Raw genomic sequence first — 18,688 nt, 5'->3', positions numbered from 1 at the left:
ATATGTTTGACAGTGAAAAACAGCCTGGGGTCAAATTGACCCCAAAGAACACCGACGTTAAACATTGAATGGGGTCAAATTGACCCGAAAGGTAACAGGAGGGTTAATCAACAGATAGATAGATAGATAGATAGATAGATGGATACTTTATTAATCCCGAGGGAAATTTCGGTCATCCAGTAGCTTATACACTTAACTTAACTCACAAACATACAAACACAAATCAGTTGAAAAACAATACACATAGGGAGAACATGTTCACAGGGAGTAGGGTGTATACAGATATTACAGTGTGCAAAGTGATATAAATAGTCCAGTCTGTGCAATGGGCTAGTATAGCCAGTAAAAAGAGGAACAAAAAAAGTAAAAAGATGGACAGTGGGATGGAAAAATAAAGAGCTGAGAAGAGAAGAACCGAACACTGCACACTGGATGTAATGTAATGGATGCACTGCAACCCTCTTCACGCGCTAAGCACAAGAAAGTCTGGCTCCGCTGTCGTCACTGTGGAGCAACTCCCACTGGGGCTGCTGAAGTAGGTCAGTGTGCAACAAGCGGTGTGGTCTTGTGGCAGCGGCTCCGATCCGACAGGAAGTCCTGAACGATTCCCCAGCCGACCAGACAGGAAACCGGAAAAAAAAAAGCAGAAGAGTCTCCCATAAGCACCGTCGAGCTCACTGTGGGGTTTCCTCTTGGCGGGCCTCCGCTAACGCCCCCGACCGGAATGGAAAAGCAAGGACACACAGGATAGGGGATCTAGTGTGTCGGTCGGCTCAGATTTGAAGTCCAGCACCGACGCAGGTGGATTCACAGTCGGGTCGAAATAGTACGTCTGACTCTGCTGCCGTAGTTTGGATCAGAAGCTTCGCAGGCTGTCAGATCTGCCAGTCCACTTCCTCCCTGCGGCCTCGCCATTTGTCTCTCTCGTACTAGATTGTTCTGGATCCAGATGGTCACAGCTTGACAAGCTGCCTGACACTCAGTGAAACATATTGCCTTTGTGAGTGTCCTGTGTTCTTTCACGCTTTTTAGTTCTGAAAATGACAGTAACTATGGTGTCATTCATGTCCTATCGCACAACTATTTCTGGCTGTAAATGTTCACATTTCATTAAATCTTCTGTTTTTCCAGTTTCAGAAACAGGGCAGAGACGTGGAGAAGGTGAAACAGAGATTGGCAGAGATAGCCAATTATGTGGACAAGGTAAAGGAACCTCTCTCCCCTTTGCACAGAAGGGATACATCACTTTTTAAAAATATAAATATTACTGACAGCAGAGATTAATGGGATGACAGTGTGATATATTAATATCCTACTAAAACAGCTGCTTTCAGTCCAGAACCTCGTCTAGCTGTGGATTTATAGCGAGCAGATACAGTGAGCAGATGGATTTACTTAAGTGAGCATAGAGAGAGAGACATGAAAAATACGTGCACCGATGGTGTGAAAACTATTAAAAGAGACGCTCTCATTAATGCACTCTTAATAAGGACATGGATGTATAATAAGACACCAAGATGGCACTTATTCAATTTAATTGCTCGCCTGCCCTATACGACAAAATGTAAATAGACTTTAATTTGCGATGACGTTACATATTTTGAAATAACTTCTTTCGGCTCAAGAAAAGTTGTATAAATATAAGACCTCTATGGATAAAAAAATATATATATATGAAATGTACCTTGTTTGCATTTGGAGGAAATGTTTTTTTGGGCTGCAGGGGTATTTTTCATTGCAATACTGTGAGAATCTTATCGCCTAAACCCGACACATCCCCGAGCCTTTCTATCCACACTGACTCCCTCCTTATCAACAGTTCTACAGGGCCCTGAACATCCGGGTGGCTCTGGTGGGTCTGGAGGTGTGGAGTGACTCTGATAAATGTCCCATCACCCAGGATCCCTTCTCCACACTGCACGAGTTCCTAGATTGGAGGAAAGTCAAACTGCTGCCCCAGAAACCTCACGACAATGCTCAATTAATAAGGTGGATATTGAGCCCAGAAATATTATTAGTAGAACCGACAACCGACCTTTAAAGGGCCATGAGCTACTCTATTATTTATAATTAACATTAGTGGGGACCATTTACCAGAAGATACAATTCAGTTCACTCTGATTTCCTCAGCCATCGCCTCCAATTCATGTCACAGTTGTTGCAGGTTAATGTTCAGAGCATACTGGACGAGACGACATGTTACCTGGAGGTTTATTTATTGCTTAGATCCCCAGTAGCTGTCGTCTTTGCAACAACTACACTTCCATATTAGAATTCATAGTCCGATCAGCGCATGTTAACTTAAACATTACACAATTATATATCGAACCAAACATTTGACAATCATCAAAATACATTCATAACTCAAAGATCTTATCTTGTATATATATATATATTCACTACCGTTCAAAAGTTTGGGGTCACTTAGAAATGTCTTTATTTTTCAAAGAAAAGCACTGTTTTTTCAATAAAGATAACATTAATCAAAAATACACTCTCTACATTGTTAATGTGGTAAATGACTATTCTAGGTTGAAACGTCTGGTTTCTAATGAAATCTCTCCATAGGTGTATAGAGGCCCATTTCCATCAACTATCACTCCAGTGTTCTAATGGTACATTGTGTTTGCTAATCGCCTTAGAAGACTAATATCTGATTAGAAAACCCTTGTGCAATTATGTTAGCACAGCTGAAAACAGTTATGCTGGTGATATAAGCTATACAACTGGCCTTCCTTTGAGCTTGAAGTTTGAAGAACAAAATTAATACTTCAAATATTAATCATTATTTCTAACCTTGTCAATGTCTTGACTATATTTTCTATTCAATTTTCAATTAATTTGATAAATAAAAGTGAGTTTTCATGGAAGACACGAAATTGTCTGGATGACCCCAAACTTCTAAACGGTAGTGTATATTGCTGTTATCTATCGAAAAGAAAGCATTACAATATTGCTCTGTACATTAACTTTCCATGCACTGGTCTTTGGTTGAGGTAGCACTATTAACCGCTCCTCACCTGTTGATAACGGTGGATTCCAGAATATAGTATTTTTATGTGCAGATGATGATATGGTTGGTTTTAAACGATTGTATTTCAGAACATCTGAATCTACTCGGAAATCATTGTCAACTTTATTGGAAAACCAGCGTCAATAATAAATAAATTCAAACATTGTTGGTGACGAGCTAAAAAATGCACCGCAGCTGGTATAGTCCTCTAGATCTGAGCACTCCCCCCCCCCCCTACTTCTGTCCGTTGCAGCGGGGTTTACTTCCAGGGCACCACCATTGGCATGGCGCCCATCATGAGCATGTGCACAGCTGAGCAGTCTGGAGGCATCGTCATGGTGAGTGTAACCTCTCCTTTCATGCCCCCACCTTTCCCCCCCGATGGAGCCAGATTGTATCGGTGAACATTGTTCAGATTCAGCAGGCATAACACAATCCAGAGTCGTGCTTTTAAACATCATCATATTTGTGCTGGCACTCCCAGGTCTCATCATTACCACAAAGGAATATGTAAATAACACTATATACTCTAAGAGGGATACGCACACACCCCCCTTCTAAGTTCATTTGAAGAATCAGTCAATCATGCTCTCCTGGGAAATCTGTAAACGGCTTGGTGGGGCGCAGAGGTAAATCAAAGGCCACACCGTTTCAACAGAATCACATTTACATTTTGATTAGATGTGATAAATTGTTTATATCCGCTCTTACAGAGCCCACATTTAATTGTTTTTAGACTGGACTGTGCATCGCCCCATGTACACAAAGTTATTGTACATAGTAAATTAGCTGCCCGTCGGGCTCCTCTGCCTGATCGTAAGCACTTGATACCCACATGCCAAATCACAAAGTGGATATCAGCCCAATGCCATTACACCAGGCCCAGATGTCTTCCCCCCATTAATAGATATGTGTTCTGCTATGGCTGTGGAGAGGCATCTCCAGATGTGTGTCTTCCCCATAATTTACAGATAGCAGATGGTTTGGCCCAAGATTAAAGGGCCCTGTAACCAGTCAGAGGGCCCCCAGATGAGATGAACCATACTCCACCCTTGAGTTGGTCCGCGTGTTCTTTCAGTGTAAACATCATAATGATACTCATGTTGCCATTAAACTCACATGAGTAGTTATATGGGAACGGTTAGGTTTAAACTATGACAGCGAGCAATATCCGCGTGTTATACGGCATTCTGCGGGGAGTTACTTTGTCACATGGTCGGAAAAGATATCAGAAAGACAAACTGAGCATCTCTTGTAACCAACACTGTCAAATCCTCACTATCGCAGCAATAGCTTATAGCTGCTTCAAATAAATGACTGTGGCAGAGTTTCATCCATTTCTGCTGACTCTGAAATAACGTTCTTTCATTTTTGTGAGGAAGCACTCAACTATGAATTGCACACACACACACACACAGAGACGGAGACACACTGATAAACATGACAGGGGGATGTTTTCCCATCCTTCTTGTGAAAAGGGGGGCTGCATCTCCCCATGATGCTGCTCTGTAGTCAGAGTAGAAAATAACTTGGCTTGTCCTCAACTGTGACATGTGACCCCGTTTTCCAAGGAAGCATGGGATTTTCTCATGGATATTTCCCATGGAGACAAACACTTGAATACTCCAATAAGATATGCTGAAGCTATGTTGGAGAGAGGTTGCCAGGTTTGAAATGCTGAATCATGCACATTAATGAGAGCGTAACAACTGCCACCAGTTATACAGCATTAATCTGTCGTAAAGGCTGGAACAAGCTTTTCTGGGCTGCAGTACTTGGGCGCTACTCACACAAAAAATGATGATAACCTGCTGCTGGCATAAGTTCATATGCATCATTCTTCTTATCTAAGTCTCTGCCAGAAAGTGAATAAGTTAAATGTCACAAAGAAAGATACGAAGATTTGTCCGAAATGTATGCAACATCACACGGAAAAAAATAACATAATTGATAGTTCAGTGTGTTGAACTGTGTTCCACTGTTACTCGTTACACTTTAACACCTCATTTTATAACAATTTTCTCTGAAAATGTTATTCAAACAGCAGTATGTAGCTGAATAATGGCACAGAAGTTGAAAGGGTACTTTAACTGTCATTTATCGTCATCTGTTTGTCCGTTTTCCAGTCTCACCTATAAACTGAGAACACTTTTTAAGATTTAATGGAATACATTGCTAATAGACATGCTAAATTAAATCTAAAAGTTGTTTTATTGTCCAACTCGCATATACTTATGACCATGTGATATTTCAGTTTTTCTTTTTTAATAAATTTGCAAAAATGTCTACATTTCTGTTTTTTCTGTCAAGATGGGGTGCTGAGTGTACATTAATGAGAAATAAAATGAACTTTTTTGATTTTAGCAAATGGCTGCAATGAAACAAAGAGTGAACATTTTAAAGGGGTCTGAATACTTTCCGTACCCACTGTATATTTATATTCCTCTGTTGTAAAGGTGTTGTTGGCCAAAGTGTCTCAGAACAGATCTCTTGAAAACTGAAAGCTAAATCAAAATAGACGTTGTTATCTTGCACTATTGTAGATTATATTAATGCTCCCGTTGTAATTAATGACACAACATTTGGAGCGTTATTCTGTGCTTTACTTTGTTGCACATCTACTTCTTGATTTGTTTCCCCTTCTCACGTGCCTGTAGTCGTGGAAACCCTCATCTCCTCTCTTCGTGGATGTGATGGTCAACTCCAAAAGCACCAACATAAATGCTAATTTTATTTCATTTTTTTATGAAACACTGACGCTGTCCCAATGTGTTGGAGCCAAATGCAGGAAGACGGGACCAGTTCAGGTGTTTAATGGAGATTTATATACGGTGTGTTCCAATACCCATACTGCCCTTCTATGAGTATGCCAGAAAAAGATTTAGTATGTCCCAACACATTATGCATAACGACATTGACTTCCTTTCTCAATCATCCTTCGAACTCCCCCGTCTCTATCTGCCTCCCAACCCGTGTGTATGAACAATTCCACTTCCTCCTCGTCATTCTCCATCTCCAGCCGCCCCGTGAAGGGCAGTTTTCTCGCTTATCGGTGCAGCAGCGAGTCGTTCAGAGCCGGGTTGCTGGAGCCACTGCCGCTGCCGTCTCTCCTGGCGGCGGGTGTGATTGGGTCTGCAGGGGTAATGGAATGGCAGAAGAATTCATGCCTCCATGAGGAGAATGAGTAATGGAAGAATGATGAGGTGGCAGATTGGACAGTTACCCAACTGTTCTGGGAATCTGATGCTTTAAAATGGTCTTCTTTGAGTTTAGCTTTTTTTTTCTTTTTTTTCTTTTGGTGCACTTAACGATGGCTTGGCTCAAAGCTTACTCAACTAGAGGTGCAAAAGGAATTTTGTTCAAATAAAATGTTATCGGAAAAGCAACATGGCCTCCTGCAAATTATCAAAATCTAGGGAGCCGAAAGTCCGTTCTCAAAATACTATTTAAAATGAAATATTGTCATGCTGCACGGATTCAATTCAATTCGGTTTGGTTCATATTGTATAGCCCAAAATCACAAATTACAGATTACCCTCAGATGTCCCGTCCCACACATCATGTTCTCCAGATTTATGAAAACAGCTTTGTTTGGTACAAATCCCTGATGATGTCAAAGTTAGAATTACTTCTAAAATTGTAAATTGTATTGCAGTTTCAGTCAAAACAATCATGTTCAGCCAACAAGTAGCTTTAACTAACCTTCGATTGACGCAGACTCAAACATGTAAGACTACAGACAACTAACGTGTTCTGGTGTGTCCCGTCTCCCCGTTGCAGGATCACTCTGAGAACCCCCTGGGGGCGGCGGTGACTCTGGCCCACGAGCTTGGACACAATTTTGGGATGAACCACGACACCCCGGAGCGCGGCTGTGGCTGCAGGATGACGGTGGATCGAGGAGGCTGCATCATGACCCCGTCCACAGGGTGAGATTCTGCTGATCTTTTTCTTATTAAACGGTATCCGTGTTGAGATTACGAGCTCCACGATTTAGTAGACGAATGTGACGCGAGCGTTTATACTGCTGGACCGGTTGAGGCAGCTGGAAGTTCGTAGCACAATGCTGTCATTTAAATAGTGACTGTTTGTCGGTTCTTATTTTAGTATTTCACCACTACAGTATATATGGTTACCTTCGCATTGAAAATGCGGAAGGTTATGTTTTGATCGCCGTGTATTTATTTATTTGTATGCGTGTTACTCGCATAACTCAAAAAGTATTAAACCGAATCGCATGTTATTTGGTGGGATGATTGGTTATTATCCGGGGACCATTTGATTCGATTTTGGGATCGATCGGGTCAAAGGTCAAGGTCACGAAAAGGTCAAAATCTTCTTTTTACCATAGCGGTCAATTTCTATCCAATTGGCATGCAACTAATGCCAAAATGTTCATAATTCAATGCCCAATCTTGTGATATGCGAAGGTATGCGCTCTACCGAGTGCCCGTTCTAGTTCCATATTGGGCTGGTTTGATTTACGATTTAAAAACATTAACAAACATCAGGGCTTTTAGGCTGTTTGTTGTGGGTGCAAAGATTTAAAGCTGTTAAACAATTACCCCTTAAAAAGCCTGTTTCTCACAGCTAAGAGATGAAAATGCCTGTCAGTGTAACTTTTCTTAATGAATTAGGATGTCTCTTCCACCCGAACAGTGAAAAAAGACAGCGCCACAGGTTGGATCATTCTCACCTGTGCATGATGCTCCATCCATGTGTTGCTGTTCGAGAAGAGGCTCAAACACAGACACACACATTTTGGCCCGAGACTAAAGCAGCTGCTCTAGCATTCTGCTCGTGTTGCCTGGGATACTGAGATAACACTGCTTCTGCAAGTGATGGACTCTGAGTGTTAGTAAATGGCGAGCAGATCAGGCGAACCCAGGGCGCACTACCAGATTTCACTTCTGGCCCGGTGCCAGTCCGACGACGGATCCTGCAAGCCACAGATGAATGGTCGGGAAAGATTCCACAGCACTGTGAGGAAGACAAAGACTATCGGCTGAAAGACAGTTTAAATATTTTATTCAGTTTTTCAAAATACATATCAAAGAAACTCTCCACACAGACACACCCACCACAAACAAACCGACATCAACCCTAGCTTCCATCCCTCTCGCACATTAATGATCTCACTGGGGTTAAATCGTGCACGGTAAAGGCGGTGCTTGATGATTTGTCCTTTGTGGATGAGCCAAGAGTATTTAGGAGGGAGGCGCTAAAGCTCGGTCGATCCTCGTCATGGGATCTCTTGAGATTGTATCTGTATTTTATGCATTTTAAATAACCATCAGCGGTGGATCTGTGTGGATGAAAGACACATAAACAAGAGAGGAAACAGTTAAGGTGGACAAAAAGATGACAACAGGCTCAATGTAAAGAAATGTAGGAACAAGTCGATATAGTTGCTTGCAGTCTCTTTTAAATTAACATTACGTACAAAATACCCTAACTCTTAAAAGATGTGCTTAATTTAGAGCAAGAGCAGACGCATTACGTCATTAAAAAGTCCCCGTGGGTTTTCTTGGCACTAGTTGTGGCAAAACACTGACTAAAAGTAGACTTTACCCATCTTCATAAATCAGCTGAGAGACACAGGAGAAGAAAACCGTAGGTAGCTTGTGAGTTCCTCCTTCAAAAATGGCACAAATCCAGAAGAAAAAAAAACACATCAATAATGTAACTCTCTGTGTACAATAATATTCCCAGACAAACTAGAATGACCTTTTACAGGACAAGTAGAACATGGGGAGGGGAGGGACTGGCAAAAAACGGTGCTTGTTTTTGAAGCCGCTGGCAATTGTGAGCTCATCCAGCTGTACTCATGTTGGAATGTTTTTTTTGTTGAGAAGTGGATTTATGGAGTGTAGTATTTACATATGCACTCTGCATACTTACACGACAACTTTGCTGGAGCTAACCACCGGCCAAAGATATTTAAATGATGTCATGCATAACTACATGGTATAAATAGATGGAAAATGGGTCACGTTGTCATGGAATTCTTCACTTTTTTCTGCACTGTCGGCTATATAGTTTAAGAAATTAAATATCTCATAAAATTTGAATATTTCCTCAGACCAAGTTTAAAAAAAAATTTATAACAGCAAAACAAAATCAAACATTTGAAAATGTGTTTCCAGGTGTTTCGAGTTAATTAGACGATTCAAGTGATTTGTTTAATACCCTACTAGTATACTTTTTCATGATATTCTAATATTTAGAGATAGGATATTTGAGTTTTCTTATATAACATATTAAAAGAATAAAGCTTGCAATATTTCAGTTGATTTGTAATGAATCCAGAATATATATTTTATGTTTTTATAATTGCATTACAGAAAATAAAGAACTTTATCACAATATTCTAATTTTCTGAGACAGTCCTGTATATATGCATATATGTATTAGCATCGTCCCTTGACCCTTAGCACAGATGCCTTCAGAATGGAAAGCACATTGTTGTCAAGGGGTGTAGCTCCTTTGACTGTTTGGAGCATTCCCAGTTTAGACTTGGTAATGGGGGAGAGGGCCGGCTGCATCTAAATGATGTGATTATCAGTGACGCTGCCAGCTGCAATCAGGGCCCGGGTGCACAGAGGGCGAGAGGTGCTTTTTTGCCTGGATACACAGGCGGAGCGAGGACGCGGTGGTTTTATTTGTCTTTTTATCTCCCTCAGTGGTCGAGCAGGACGAGAAACACAAAGAGAGATAGAGTTGGGATCGTGAGACAAACGAGAGGAAGATGACAATGAAGGAATTGTTGAGGTGCACCTGGACGTCGACGAGCCGTGAACTCTGGCCACGAGGGATTTCGTAACGATGGAGGTGGAAATTTGAAGGACAGAGGAAAGGAACAAAGTCGAAGGGATTACTTTTAGAAGTTGAGCAAAGAGTTGCATCATAAGTACTTTCCTGTGTCTGGATGCGTCACTGGGGCGAAAAGGTGGAGCTGTGGCTGGACTTTGAGGCCGAGAGGTGAATTTATTTGTGTAAAAACTGCAAGTCTTGTTATTTCCTCTCTCGAAATGACAGAGTGCAATTGAAAATGTCGTTATCCGAGGACATTCTGCTGAGAAGGAGTGGGAGAGAAACGAGTTAGCTTGCTGGTGTGTAAACGTTTGCAGTAAATGCCGCTTGTGTTTTTGCTTTTCGTCCTAATTTTTAAATCACCAGAGGCTCCTGCCAGTGTCGCAGCCTAACATTTACCCAAAGGTCAGACGCGTCTCTCCTGCTTCGCTTGGTCTAAATGCACGTCGGTCTCTCGAGCGGCTTAGAGAGCAGAGGAGCCGTCTCCGTGTTCGTCAGAGAGCCCACAAATAGAAAAGGCCCTTCATAGGCCTCATGTGACCAATGCGTCGACCGTTCCCTCCTCGCCTGAAACCGCACGCCTCACGTGCCGACATCATCAAACCGACAGGAATCATCTGCGCTGCACATCTGGCTTCAGATCCAGGAAAAGCTGCCCGCAGCACAGCAGCCTGTTCCTCTGCGTCTCAGTGCAGTGGAAGGGCCCGGGCAGATGTTTTGTTCCCAGAAAGCCCGCTTGGCCAACTGGAGGGGGAGTGTTGGAAAGCTGCGTGCATCTCGGAGACGGACAGCGTCTCAGACGGATGCTTTTGAGTTGCGTTGTCGGAAATGTCGGATTCAGTATCCCACACGGGGGGGGGGGGGGACGACTATATGTACTGTATATGTTGTGCTTCTGATTGTGATGTTGGTGGAGAGCATCAATTAGGGATGGTGAAAACAAGTGTTTATCAGTGGGTCCTCTAAGTCAAGAGTGATGATAAGTGGAAGAAAGGATAAGTGGAACCTGCTCTGCAGCAGAGGCATGTGTGTCTCTACTGTCTTACACTTCTTTCTTCTTTTTTTTAATGCATTCCTGCCTACAGTTCTGCTTTCTTTAACATCCCATTTACACTTTTCCAAAGTTTATTTCAGGGTTCGTACGGTCATGGAAAACCTGGAAAAGTCATGGAATTTTAAAATGGTCATTTCCAGGCCTGGAAAAGTCATGGAAAAAACTTCAATCATCAAAGTTTTGGAAAAGTCATGGAAATGTGTTATAATCACGTGTTCATTTACGCCGAGTTTGAAATAATTAATATCTTTTTTTTAAAGAAAGACGCTCAAAATATAAGCCGGCGTACGCTCTCAATACACAAAATGTTCTAAATTGTTCATGTTTTTACCGAGATTTCAGTTTGGTCATGGACATTTGGTTTAAAGTCCTGGAAATCCATCGGTCAAAATGTGTAAGAACCCTGAATTAGGGATGGTGAAAACAAGTGTTTTCATCATTGGGTCCTCTAAGTCAAGAGTGATAAGTGGAAGGAAGGATAAGTGGAACCTGCTCTGCAGTAGAGGCATGTGTGTCTCTACTGTCTTACACTTTTTTCATTTTTTTTAATGCATTCCTGCCTACAGTTCTGCTTTCTTTAACATCCCATTTATACTTTCCCAAAGTGTATTTACTGTCCATGACATGAGAATAAAGGACTCCAGAATGTATATTCTCCATTACTAGAGTATAAGTATGTCCCCGTTTTTAATTATTATGTGTGGACACGACCGATACTCATTCCTGCCAGTGGTTTTGCACTATTGGCCTGACCCGAGGATGGCAGTATTGTGCCAAGACGTGCAGCAATACGCCAAAGCTCGGAAACGTGGATGAAAAGATGCTGCAGAGATTGTTGGGCGAGTCTATGGCTCGTCGGTGAGATGGCGCCACACATGCTCCTGTGTCGGTCTCACGCATGTGTAAAGCTGGAAGACATTGACGAGATTATGATAGTCAACAATGTGTTATTATTACCTTCGCATTGAAAATGCGGAAGGTTATGTTTTGATCGCCGTGTATTTATTTGTATGCGTGTTATTCGCATAACTAAAAAAGTTTTAAACCGAATCGCATGAAATTTGGTGGGATGATTGGTTATTATCCGGGGACCATTTGATAAGATTTTGGGATCGATCGGGTCAAAGGTCAAGGTCAAGAAAAGGTTAACATCTTCTTGAATCGCATGAAATTTGGTGGGATGATTGGTTATTATCCGGGGACCATTTGATTAGATTTTGGGATTGATCGGGTCATGGAAAGGTCAAAATCTTCTTTTTACCATAGCACGGTCAATTTTTATCCAATTGGCATGCAACTAATGCCAACATGTTCATAATTCAATGCCCAATCTTGTGATATGCGAAGGTATGCCCTCTACCGAGTGCCCGTTCTAGTTTCACAGTGTGAACGACATATTTGCCTTTCAAAACATACCGACGGACAGAAAGGAGCCGACTGGATGGAACTTGTGTGCACAGACACATTAGTTCCACCCTGGAGAGGGTGCAGGGCTGTATGCTAATATTTTCTTGGGAAACCTACACTCTCTGCTCTGCTAATTTCCTGAACAGTATAGAGCAGCTGTGTGGCCTCAGCTGTGATATTACAGACCGTTGTCTATTTTAAACTGATGCTGATTTATGGTCTGTCTTTCTGTAGATTTACAGGAAACTGATTTGTTTTCCCGCTGGTGTTACAGTCTTAATTCCCTTCGGCTGAGATGTTGCCCTTTAAATACAGCGTTTCACTCCCGGTGTCGCTGAAGATACACAATGTACCTGCATACACACAAAAAAGACCCTGATAACCATGTTTTCCAATCTCATTCTTCCTATGAGTGATGGGGTTAGGATTGTCTGCCAAGGTTGGAACAGTTTTGACAGTTTTATGATGTATTACAGTTCACCCGCAAGCCAATGTCAGTTTGCATTGCACTTAAACATTCTCCATTCTTCCATCGTCAGCATTATAAGTGAACAGTCATTTAATGTTGTCTTTTCCTGTTTATATAAAGTAATGTCCTTCGTCCGCCTGGAGGTTCCAGGCATTCAGCCGATGACACAAAAGCAGTCGGAAAGCTTTTAGTAATTGGTAAATGGACTTTCTAGTTTTCCTACTACTCAAAGCTTTTTTAACGATGTCATCATTCACCCATTCACACACTGCCTGCTTTACCACTCAGCCACAGTTATTCCCCCGTTTGTGCATGTGTGCCCCTCGGTGACAGTCGGCTCCCTTGGCGCGTCTGCTCATTGTCATAAAGGCAGTGGGTGACGTAGAAGCAAGATATCCTTGCAGCATCCCTGAACACATCGGGAGGCTGAAACTGCATCTGTTACCAGGATGGAGTGGCCACCTGCTACCTGGAGAGATGTCAGCGGCAAACATTAGCGATGCAGCTCATTTATCAAAGCTATATACACAGACACTCGTCACATTGGACATCAGGTCAAGAAAGGTCATTTAGATTTAAATCAGAAGTCTTGCCTCCTGCTTCCTTGAGGATCCTCTTTGCTACAAATAGTCAAATGTATACACTACCGTTCAAAAGTTTGGGGTCACTTAGAAATGTCTTTATTGTTCAAAGAAAAGCACTGTTTTTTCAATAAAGATAACATTAATCAAAAATACACACTATACATTGTTAATGTGGTAAATGACTATTCTAGGTGGAAACGTCTGGTTTCTAATGAAATATCTCCATAGGTGTATAGAGGCCCATTTCCATCAACTATCACTCCAGTGTTCTAATGGTACATTGTGTTTGCTAATCGCCTTAGAAGACTAATATCTGATTAGAAAACCCTTGTGCAATTATGTTAGCACAGCTGAAAACAGTTATTCTGGTGATATAAGCTATACAACTGGCCTTCCTTTGAGCTTGAAGTTTGAAGAACAAAATTAATACTTCAAATATGAATCATTATTTCTAACCTTGTCAATGTCTTGACTACATTTTATATTCAATTTTCAATTCATTTGATAAATAAAAGTGAGTTTTCATGGAAGACACAAAATTGTCTGGATGACCCCAAACTTTTGAACGGTAGTGTAAATGACAGAGCACATTTACTTGTAAAGAGCTGCGTTGCATTGGTTTAAAATGTAATTTCACTCGTTACTTTTACACTTTGTGAGTCAGCTTCGCTCAACTTTGGCATTCACGTCTCTTTCTCCGCATTTTAAAAGATCAGAATCAGGTTTTATTGGCCAAGTAAGTTTGCACAAACAAAGAATGTGGCTTGGTAAAGTGACTCTCAGTGTGCTTACACAAAATATACATTACAATACAAAACAGTGCAGTATAAAACAAAAAGTGCAAAACAGTGCAACGGTCTAAGAAGTTTAAGAAAGTGACTTAAGAAAGTATATACAAGGCAGAATGGCTATACAGTAGCTGTGAAACAGTAGTGCAAGAACAAGTGGAGAGTGCGAGAAGTGCAGGGATAAATATATAAATATATATGCTCCGGTGAGTTAACTGTTTAGTAGTGAGACGGCGAGGGGGAAGAAACAGTTTTTGTGTCTGGAGGTTTTGGCGAACAGTGATCTGTAGCGTCCACCAGAGGGGAGGAGTTTAAATAGTTTGTGTCCGGGGTGATGAAACATAAAAGAGGGCTGGACAATGTATTTGTGATAATAAACACATGCTTGGACAGGTTAACCCCGAAACCTGTTTTTGGTTTACGCTGAAAGTGTTTCAGAAGATAAATCATTCAAACGTCTGCAGAAGGGAGTCAACCCGAAGTGAAGGCATAAACGGAGCAATGAATCTCTGTGTCCAATGGATCATGTTAATACTTTCCATGTGGGAACATTTGGGGCAAAGGAAGTTGATTTTCCTTAGCGGAGAAGTCTCTGACCATTTAGTTTACCCCTCATGCAGATCCTAGAGCGTGCCCGTGTTCCGTTATCAGCGGCTGCCAATGCTATTTCCAAGAGACTTGTATGATCTGCATAGTTTATCCTTGATGTTGTGCTCGTTAGCCGGCGTTAAGCTCGAGATGGAGGGGTTGTTTCGTGTCGCTTTTGTCCACTGCGTTGTAGTTCTGCGTATCCAGGGTCGTTTGTGTCACGCTGCCCGTGTGTTTGGAGGCCTTAGAGGAGGTTAAGCTCCGCGGCGGGGTTTAGAAACATTTGAATGAAGGAACCATATTGTGTCACGGGTTAAAAAGTGACACTCTGTTCATTCAGTGTGAGAAATGAATGTCAAAGACAACTTTAGAGATGAAATACTGCCATTAAATAGTAACTCCAAATGCCCGACAGTCACGGATCAGTTATGAGACTACGGGTCCCTCAGCACAGAAGTGTAACCCCCCCCCTATATTCAGAATGAAACGTCCTCAAAACAACTGCAAACGAAGGCTTCACATCTCTTTTAAAGTCAATGTGTGTCTCTGTGTGTTTGTATTATTTCACTTTGTGGTTGTTACGGTTCGCAGTCAAAGATTGCGTTCGTCCGTTCTGTTGGTTTATGGTTAATTCTTTGCATGTTTTAGCCGTTTTGTACTTATTACCTTCACATTGAAAATGCGGAAGGTTATGTTTTGATCGCCGTGTATTTATTTATTTGTATGCGTGTTACTCGCATAACTCAAAGTATTAAACCGAATCGCATGAAATTTGGTGGGATGATTGGTTATTATCCAGGGACCATTTGATTAGATTTTGGGGATTGATCAGGTCAAAGTCATGAAAAGGTCAAAATCTTCTTGAATCGCATGAAATTCGGTGGGATGATTGGTTATTATCCGGGGACCATTTGATTCGATTTTGGGATCAATCAAGTCAAAGGTCAAGGTCATGAAAAGGTCAACATCTTCTTTTTACCATAGCAGTCAATTTCTATCCAATTGGCATAAAACTAATGCCAAAATGTTCATAATTCAATGCCCAATCTTGTGATATGCGAAGGTATGCGCTCTACCGAGTGCCCGTTCTAGTTTTTGGGCCTCTTCCTGGTTGTTGTGCACACGGCACCCTTCTGGCCCCACATTTAGTAAAGCAACAAGATGTCTGTTTTTGTGACATTGGCTTAGTGCATCATTTCATTCCTTCCCTTTTCTATGCTTACATAGTTTTCCATCCCATTTTCCATACCTCAGTTTTTTCTCTTCTTTTTCTGTATAATTCATTTCTTTCTGCGACTTACATATTATTTCAAGTTTTTCACTCGCCATCTCTCTCTCCCTTTTTACTTCCGGTCCGTGGTTCCTCGACTCTTAGAAGCTCACTCTAGCAGGAGCACCATTCCCCCAGGCTCCACCGCTGTTAAAAGCATATCACATTCTCGTTTTCAATAAAAAATACAATTTCTTTCCTCCCTAAATTAGACATTAGTCAGCCCTTCAGGTAGGCGATAACTGGGAGAGAAATTAATGCGTTAGAAATGTGTTTTTTTTGGTCTATCAAGGTTTCACGTCGACATGCATGTGCTCAGACACATTCGGCATCCCCCTCCTCACACTCTTCCCTCCAGTCAGTTGCTTTAAATGATCTTGGTATTGCCAGGATATGGCTCTTCTAAAAAGTAGCTGACATGGAAAATGGTTCTCACCACTTTTGATGGCCGTTTATATATCGAGTGGGATTGAAAATCTATTGACCTGGAGCTCATGCAGGACACTGGAGACCATTAGATGTGTGTGAAAAGGCCTCTTGAATGAGGAAAATTTCACAAAGCTTTCACTGAAAGCCTTGTCCGTGTTCAGGCTAAGCACAATGATCGAGTCCTCTTCCCTCCAGATCATTTTGGTTTCTGCAAAAGTAAAAGGACACAGTGTAGGATTTTGGCATGTCGTGAAATCTCTTCATGTCTCATCATTCCTTCATTTTAGTCAACCTTGTCCCTCCATTTTTCTCGTAGGCATCCCTTCCCAACAGTGTTCAGTACATGCAGTAAGAAGGACCTTGCTGCCAGTCTGGAGAAAGGCGTGGGCATGTGTCTGGACAACATGCCCGAGGTCAAGGTGCTCTACGGCGGACAGAAGTGCGGCAACGGCTACGTGGAGGAGGGGGAAGAGTGTGACTGCGGGGAGCCGGAGGTAAGATGGAGACCACGGGCCTTTATCTCGTCGTGCTTCAGTGGAGTGGGATCCGTCTCTGGTTGGACTGGGAAGCTCTGGATAACTATGAGAAACATTGTGTGACACAGAACATGCTTTTGCTGGAGATACAAAAAGTCACAAAAGCGGCTCAGAAAATCAATTTAAAGTCTTCGGTGAGTCAGTGAAGTGTGGTTAATGGGATTCAGAAGAATTCTATGGGTGCTCCTTTTACCCAAAATGTCCAAACAGGCCATATTTTTTCTGATGATTCTCATTTCTACTGACAGTAAACTGCCCAACCAAATCAAAAATGAATTCTCCAACGTAAAGAAGAAAGGTATAACCATGCACTTTTCTAACCCGATACTCCCCTTACAAAGTGTATTGTGCAAAGAAAACAACACTAAGTGTCCTGTGAGCAATCATCCAGAACCACCGAAACGCTCAACAACTCCCTCGGAGCCCTCAACAAACCACAACAGACTTCCAGTTAAACTTTCTGTTGACATTGACGTTGGGTATTCGGCTCAAAGGCATCGAAAAGCTGCCGTGCAGAAGAAGAAGAAAAAAAATCCTAAAAGCTCAGCGGATCACCCGAGGCCTCCATTTATAAGTGTTTTATTTCCATCACACCTTCTCTCAGCCTCCGACATGTGCTTTGACAGGCTGCCAGGCGGATGGCACGCCCCTGCTGAAGGCCCATTAATCAAACCACTGTCCAACTGTGTGACAAAGGAAACAAACACAAATGTACTTGGGTCGAGGCTGAAATAAGCTTTCTTTGGCTTTGCCAACCAGAGAACTGGACTCGCTCCGTGTCCCCACTCACACACACTTTGTCTCTGGCTCACAGTGTCGGGCACCTTGGGGAAGGGAAGTGCGATTCTGTGGGAAGCAGATCTCACTCACTTGCAGCCGGGGCAGCAGAGTGTAGATTTGATGATGAATATATCTATACTCAAATTCCCCATGATGGAGAATTTGTGAAAAATGTATTTGTCCAACCAACATTTAAAGCCTTTAAATAGATGTATGATATGATTAGATATTCCTTTATTAGTCCCACAGTTGGGGAATTGCAGGATCACAGCAGCGGGTGCACATTAGAGCATTAATACAAAATAAATATAAAACACAATACTAAAATACTAAATATACAGAGGGAACAGAATATATACACAAGGCAGTGACTAAAGTGAATTTGATGATATAAGAGAAAAAAGGAAATCCTCTCATTTGAGAAGCTGGAACCGGCGAGTAACAGCAACGACATTTTAAAACATTTTTCTCTCATTAATTGATGTTTAAGCTCTTCATCTGTCACATATTCCGATCGACCAAATTGATTGTCTGCTTCTCAAATATATATCCGTTCAAATACAGACACAGACGGGCAGATGGAGAGCGAGATTAGCTGTCGAGCAGAGGAGCCGACTGGCACCGAGAGAAAGGCTTCTGGGCTACTTCTTGCTCAATAATTGTCACGGCGCTTTAAATCTGGTTGTTCTGCTCACCGAGAACCAGATCCAAGAGGGACCATGTGTCCCTCCTTAAACGGTGTTTATAAGAGCTTTGCTTCTGGGGAAAAAAGAGAGTGGGCATTTAAGTTGTTGTCCTTTTTAGCTGAACTAACGAACCGAATGTATGATTTACATTTTCCGACTCCATCTTTGCCAGCGTGCCCTTCCATAACCTCCACAAGTTACCTCAAAGGGCCTGCTTGTTTTTATCATTTTAGACCGAGAGATGAAACGAGCGTTTCTCTCCTCTCTAAAC

At 41.9% G+C, this 18,688-nt stretch overlaps 1 protein-coding gene across 1 annotated transcript in view; it reads left to right on the top strand.

Moving 5' to 3' along the window:
• adam12b (ADAM metallopeptidase domain 12b) overlaps positions 1-18,688 on the top strand; it is a 95,391-nt gene that overhangs the window by 52,900 nt on the left and 23,803 nt on the right. Inside the window, exons 8-12 of the mRNA XM_056435407.1 lie at positions 1,132-1,203; positions 1,820-1,989; positions 3,267-3,351; positions 6,794-6,942; positions 16,732-16,909. Coding sequence (XP_056291382.1) covers positions 1,132-1,203; positions 1,820-1,989; positions 3,267-3,351; positions 6,794-6,942; positions 16,732-16,909 — 654 coding nt within the window. The remainder of the gene's footprint in view (positions 1-1,131; positions 1,204-1,819; positions 1,990-3,266; positions 3,352-6,793; positions 6,943-16,731; positions 16,910-18,688) is intronic.

Source organism: Pseudoliparis swirei, chromosome 17 (assembly GCF_029220125.1).
Source record: "Pseudoliparis swirei isolate HS2019 ecotype Mariana Trench chromosome 17, NWPU_hadal_v1, whole genome shotgun sequence".
Classification (NCBI taxonomy): Eukaryota; Metazoa; Chordata; class Actinopteri; order Perciformes; family Liparidae; genus Pseudoliparis; species Pseudoliparis swirei.
Note: the sequence above shows the minus strand (reverse complement) of the source record. Positions and strands in the feature narration are given on the sequence as shown.